The 6586-nt window shown below is 37.2% G+C and overlaps 1 protein-coding gene across 1 annotated transcript in view; it reads right to left on the reverse strand.

Moving 5' to 3' along the window:
• Nucleotides 1–6586, reverse strand: part of LOC107743377 (receptor-type tyrosine-protein phosphatase F-like) — a 137549-nt gene that overhangs the window by 8125 nt on the left and 122838 nt on the right. The window contains exon 31 of the mRNA XM_016556568.1: nt 2219–2397. Coding sequence (XP_016412054.1) covers nt 2219–2397 — 179 coding nt within the window. The remainder of the gene's footprint in view (nt 1–2218; nt 2398–6586) is intronic.

Raw genomic sequence — 6586 nt, forward strand, 5'->3', positions numbered from 1 at the left:
ACGAGTACGAGTACAGGAGGCCAGTATCGGGCCCGATACCGATACCAGTATCGGTATCGGTGCATCCCTAGTTGAAACCAGTAGCGGCTCCTGGCCGTAAATTTAGGTGGGCAGATTCTGGGTTGTAGCGCTAATATATGAAAAACATTTTGTAAGCTTTATATTCTAATCTCTGAACACATGGGGACAAAATTTGTCCTTGCGTTATCCTGTGGGTGGCGCGCTATTGTTGATTGACAGGCTCGAAGTAATGTTACACTCATAAAATGCTGTATAATAATTGCCTTAGTATTTATCACCTCCAAATGTTGATTTAGATGTTACAAGTTGTGGAGCAATTCGGGTGAGGAAAGAAGATCATATGTCTATTCTCAGAATAAACAAAACAAACACAACAGAACCATATAAAGGCTATTCATGTGAGCACATTTAAACTAAAGGATTTAACGTATAGTCTACTTTGTTAATTTGATCCACTACTCCACATAGAAAAAAACAGACATGCAAACTAGTTACTGACCTGATGCAGACACATAGCTGAAGCAGACTGATATCGTCTTGGTGGAGCGAGGTTCACGTACGGTAATGTGAAAATAAGCGGGGCAGTCTCAAATCTGCCCCAATGGCTCTCAATTAGAGCGCGCTGCAGTTCCCCTTTTCACCACAGATTTACGTTGCAAAATTGTGGGGCGCTGTTGAGTTTGGGAGGTCTCAGGCACCATCTTCCCCGCTTAGTATCATACATGCATGCCTGCTAAAGCCATGCGTGGGATTTTTATATTATATACTGCTTACTTTACGACTTAAAATAGTCTAGTAATAGTTGCAGAATGCTGAACACATTTACAATTTATTATTGATTCAGTTTAGAGGTCTATGTTTTGGATGAATATTCTGCCCCACCTGCCCATATAGACGAGCCGTGCCTGGCCAGTTGGCTGGTAACTATTAGGAACATTAACATATATTAGATAGTTAAAATCTAATTGTAACAATGATCTGACCCTTGTCGATGTAAGTGACCTGAGCAAATAGAATTAACACTTGTAGCTTATGACATTTAACTCAGTGGGGAAGATACAATCAGAAGTACTCAATGTGGCATAACTTCACGAACTCCTGCAGCAAGACTATGGGATGTTTATGTAGCAAAAACCCTGAACATCTTTCATCTGGTGTTTTTCAGAGACAGTAGAAAGGCTTCTTGAATGTCCTAAGTTATTGTATTCTCTCTCTCTCTCTATATATATATATACATATATATATATATATATATATATAGACTTTCACTGATGGTTAATCACAATGCCACAGTTTGGTTCATATAACCGTTTTGGAGCCATGGTTCAGTTTGGTTTGGTTCATGGTTGTAGAATTACGCACAATGCCCACAGTCCCGCAGCGAAATTCAGGCCCTGATTATATTGCACAAAATCAAGCACAAGTGAACTTGAACTAAGTTACGTAGTCAGAAAGTGTAACTCCTTCTGTGGACGTGCTTTTTGTAACAACACGCTGAAAACGTCAGCTAAACCCTAAGAATTCACAACATTTCTTTACAGTAGTGCTCTCATTATAACGTTAAGTATATGACAGTCCTAGTCATAGTTATTAATGTTCTGCATTTCATTTGAGCTGCGTGCGCTGAAGATCACCAGTACAATGAAGCACTTTGATAGCGGGTTTTTAATCAACGGGATTTAACTCATCAGATTTATCTCATATAGGATACACTTCGTTATTTATACTACATAACCTTAATATTACGACTTATATCTGCACAAAATGATCCGAATGCACAAGTGCAAGTGAACTAATCCCTTATTTATCAGTCTTGCAAGTGAAGTGCAAGTGAAGTATGCTGCTCTGAATGTTTAACTCCTGTTGTGGATGCGTTGTGGATGTTCTCAAATGAACTTGCATTGTCAGGTGTAAAAATGATTCAATTTTGGGCCCTGGATTGATTTTTTGCCTGAAGCCTGAAACTCTACGAGAATCGATGCTTCTAGCTACACAAGCTCTGATTCATGATTCGTTGAAATGTGTCGGAGCGATTCATAATGCAACACAACTGCTTGTTCAGTCAGTTTTTTCTTACTAGATCCACAACTTGGCAGCAAGCAGTTACTTGAATTAAAAACACATTTTATCTAAACCTTGAGAATGAAAGCAAACATGTTCCTCAATGTTTTTGTAATGGTTTGGCATGAGCAGCTACCTGTATCCATCGATGCAGCTGGCATTGATGTAGTCAGACCCCTCCACTCCTCGGATTGGCTGCAGGCACACCCGTGTGGACTCAAAAGGCATGATATTGACCAGCCGGTTCTTGAACTTGTTGCAGGGCAGGTTGGCACTGATGAATCGTGAGGTGTGGGCTTTGGAGTTGGCGAGTCTCTGTGGAAACAGTGTTGGGTTCAGAGAGCTTGAGCGTAAAGAAGCTGGCACAAACATTATAGCGGAAAACAGTCTGAAACAGAATATTTTTTTAAATGTGGGGGAGCTGTGTCCTATAGAGCAAAATGGCACTAAAGCGTGTCTGTTGTGATTGTAAATTGAAGGTGAGCTCTGCAGCAGTACAGAGGGGTGTGGGCGTAACAGTCTAACTGGGAAAGCGAGGGCGTGACTGGCAGCGGGGAAGAGAAAGCACAGATGGACATCAGCAGAGAGCGCGTAGAGACTGTTGGCTGTACTACAAGCTCTGTCTGTACTGGGTACCCACTGCAGTCTTTGCGCCAGATGCTGTTTCTACTTCTAGAACCCACTCTGAGTTAAGCATTCTAGTTATACCAGCATTCACTTATATCCCAACAGCAATATTAACAGATGAAATAGTAAAGCATTTTCAATAAAACATGTATAGAGTCATTAGGTTTGTTTACATGCGCTAGTTTTTGTCAATCCGAACAAATCCAATCCGATTCCAGATTCTGAATGTTCAGTTTATGAGTACCCTAAACTTTGCATTCTGATTCACATGTTCATGTGCATTATATTATAGTTATATTACAGTTAACTAAAATGAAAACAATTTAAAAAAAGTTACTTGAAATAAAATCTCTGTTTTTTTCTATGTTTTATGTTTAACTATTTTTCTCTTAATTTAGTTTACACTGATGTACTAAAACTGTAATAAAAATTAAGACTATGTAGACTATTAAAAATAACTACTAAAAATGACAAAAAATAACGAAATTCTTAAAACTTTAACTAAAATATAAAGTAAAAACTAATGTAAAATATTTAAACTAGTGCTGTCGAACGATTAATCGCAATTAATCGCATCCAAAATAAAAGTTTTTGTTTACATAATATATGTATGTGTGTTGTCTATTTATTATGTATATATAAACACACACACGCATGTATATATTTCAGAAAAAATGTTGTTTATATATTAAATATATTTATTTATAATATAAATTATATGAATATAAATAAAGACGTAAATACATGTAAATATTTTCAAAATATATACTGTATGTGTGTGTATTTATATATGCATAATAAATATACACAGAACACACACATATTATGCAAACAAAAACTTGTATGGTATGCGATTAATCGCGATTAATCGTTTGACAGCACTAATTTAAACTATAATAGTATGTCAGTGTTGCTAAAATAACACTAATTATAACTATTCTAAACAAAATTTCAGCATGTGTGCAATGATAGTTGCCACGTTCAGAAACAGGAAAGGCCACAGCGAGAATGTTACCAAAGCTACTGCTGCTAAAGCTAGCTGACATTTTTGCCTTGATGTGTCCAACTAAGAGAACTAAGTAGAAATTTCAGTTAAATCCCAATCAGAATGAAATTTCATTCGGATCGAGCTCAGTCGGATTTATTGAGGTGTTAACAAAGGTTTTTCAGTCTGACTGAGCGTCAGTCCGACTACAAACAGATTATCTCGCTATTTTTGTTAGACTTTGCTGACTGATACAACAGTCGTTATGGGCTTACACTGACACCTAGTGGCATAGATGCATCAGGGTTATAGTTTGTTATTATGGTTTAACATTGTTTTTATTTAGTTTTCCTTAATGATAACAACACAGGGGGATTATCAAGACAACATGACTAATATTCAGCTGATCATGTGATCTCAACATAGCGACTTTGATGAGTACTATTCATGTTTTAGGGGTACATATTTTTTAAATAAGTAAAGTATAACTGAATGCACCTTTAATATGTCTGTTAATGAGCAAAATATGTGCGGTGATGTGTAGTCACCTTAAACTCCAGCTCCATGGCTGTGACGGTCTCTCCAGGCGGTGGCTGGGTGAGCTTCTGGATGTGGGCGTAGAGGTTTCGGGCAGGGACCTCGGTGTTTCCACAGGTGGCGGCCTCCAGCAGGGCCTCGTGGATGAAGATGTACTGATCCTCTGTCTGCACCATGTAGTTCCTCTGGGCTCTCATGCATGTGACATGGCCATAAATGTCAACCGTCTTCTCGTGTTTCATCCGCTCCAGCATGGCGTCAATAACTATGAAGCAGCCTGTGCGGCCCACTCCAGCACTGAGATAGACAAACTGGTTACACTACAAACATATACTGAATACATAAAATCATATACTGAATGATCAATCAAATTAATTGGATATATAAATATTTCCATAATATTGCGTAGTTGTTTGGAGTATAATGCAATCATTCTGTTGAATATTCATTTGAAATACATTTTAAATCAATAATTATTTAAATAAATATCATTAATATAATATTGCATAGTTGTATGGAGTATAATGCAATTATTCTGTTTAATATTCATTTGAAATACATTTTAAATCAATAATTATTTAAATAAATATCATTAATATAATATTGCATAGTTGTATGGAGTATAATGCAATTATTCTGTTTAATATTCATTTGAAATACATTTTAAATCAATAATTATTTAAATAAATATCATTAATGATTAACTGTTTTATATAAGTCAAATGTTTTAACTTGACAGCCTTAACTAAAACACAAAAGGTGGTAAATTACACATGAAACCTAAACTTTTCTACCAATTCCACCAAGCAAAGCTACAACTGTTCACTTTACAAGAGAGTTCTATAAGATCCGAACAAAGTGAAAAGGTCAGCAGTAAATGAAAGACTGGGGACCGGCACTAACCTGCAGTGCACTACCATGGGTCCAGCATCGGGAGGGTTGCAGGCTTTGACCCTGCGCAGGAAGGCTAGGATGGGGGTGGGGTATTCAGGCACTCCGTGGTCTGGCCAGGCCATGAACTGGAACTGCCTGACCTCGCGTTTCTCGCTAGAGCCATTCTGTTTCAACAAAGTGGGAGAAAGGAGCTTAAACTGGCTAAAAATTTGGAAACTTACTATATGAGAGGAAAAGGCAAGCAACTTTTTACCTTGTAAAGGGCAAAGGTGCGCACACTGTAAGTTGCCAACTCAACAGCATCAAGCATGGTCACTTGGATCATTCCGTAAGTCTCTGTGCCACGAACAGGCCAATACTGGTCACACTTGACCTGTTTAAGAGAACAAAAATGAAACAGTCAAATAGTGCTGGAGTAAATGCTGTCAGTCCCCTTGAAATGACAGAAACTTAAAATTGAAATAAATGTTTATTGTTATTTAAACAATATATACAGTATGTATATATATATATAGGGCTGGGCGATAAATCGATAATGATAATTATCGCACGATATAGATTTCCTCGATAAACGATAACAAGAGTTCAATAAATGTTTGATATAATGCGGCAAAGGCGGAACGAAAGAGCGCCAGCGAATCTTAATAAAATAAAATAAAATAAAATACCAACAACATAAACAGCATATTTTTTACTTATTTCTTAATTTTAAACAGGCCGTTTTTTCTTATTCTTCAACATTCTATTGTACTATCTCCATATTTTACAAAAGAATATTGATTAAATAACATAACAAATCTTAATAAAATAAACTAAAATACCAACAAAATAAACTGTGCATACTTTTACTTATTTCTTAATTTTGAACAGACCATTTTTTCCTCATCTTCAACTTGCCCTCAAATGTCCTCAGGAAGTCTAAATGTATTGGTATTACTATACTTGTGGTAACGTTTTGTCCCTATAACGTAAGGAATACCAGGACACCCCACACAAACACACGCACTTTATATTTATTCTTATTCACCTAATGGTTACGAAAGAGAAAGGGAGTACAGTAAATAAGTTAACTAATGACTGTGCTCTTTGTACTGGATAGGGTTTGCCTCCCTGAAAACTCTCCTAAGTCTCCTGTTGTCGGACAGAGGGAGACTGTGCAGTTTGTTTTTGTTCAGCCTCTTTACGTTTCAGGGTTTTCAGGGTTTAAATGTTTAAAAAGGTTGCTTGTATTGTTGCTGTGTGTGACTCTCTTATCACAAATATTGCATCGTGCAATATTTTTTTCCGCTGTTGAGAAGTAGCACCACATCACGCTACGCTACGTTTCCTGCTTTCTGCCATTGTGCCAATTTGCGTGCAACCGTGAGATTGTGAATGGCACGTCGCACTGCGCAGCCGCAGACCGATCGGTGTGTAACGTCATACCACCGCGTCCGCGAGAGTTTTTTTATATATATATAT

The sequence above is a fragment of the Sinocyclocheilus rhinocerous genome, unplaced genomic scaffold (assembly GCF_001515625.1).
Source record: "Sinocyclocheilus rhinocerous isolate Xijiao unplaced genomic scaffold, SAMN03320098_v1.1 scaffold1458, whole genome shotgun sequence".
Taxonomy (NCBI): Eukaryota; Metazoa; Chordata; class Actinopteri; order Cypriniformes; family Cyprinidae; genus Sinocyclocheilus; species Sinocyclocheilus rhinocerous.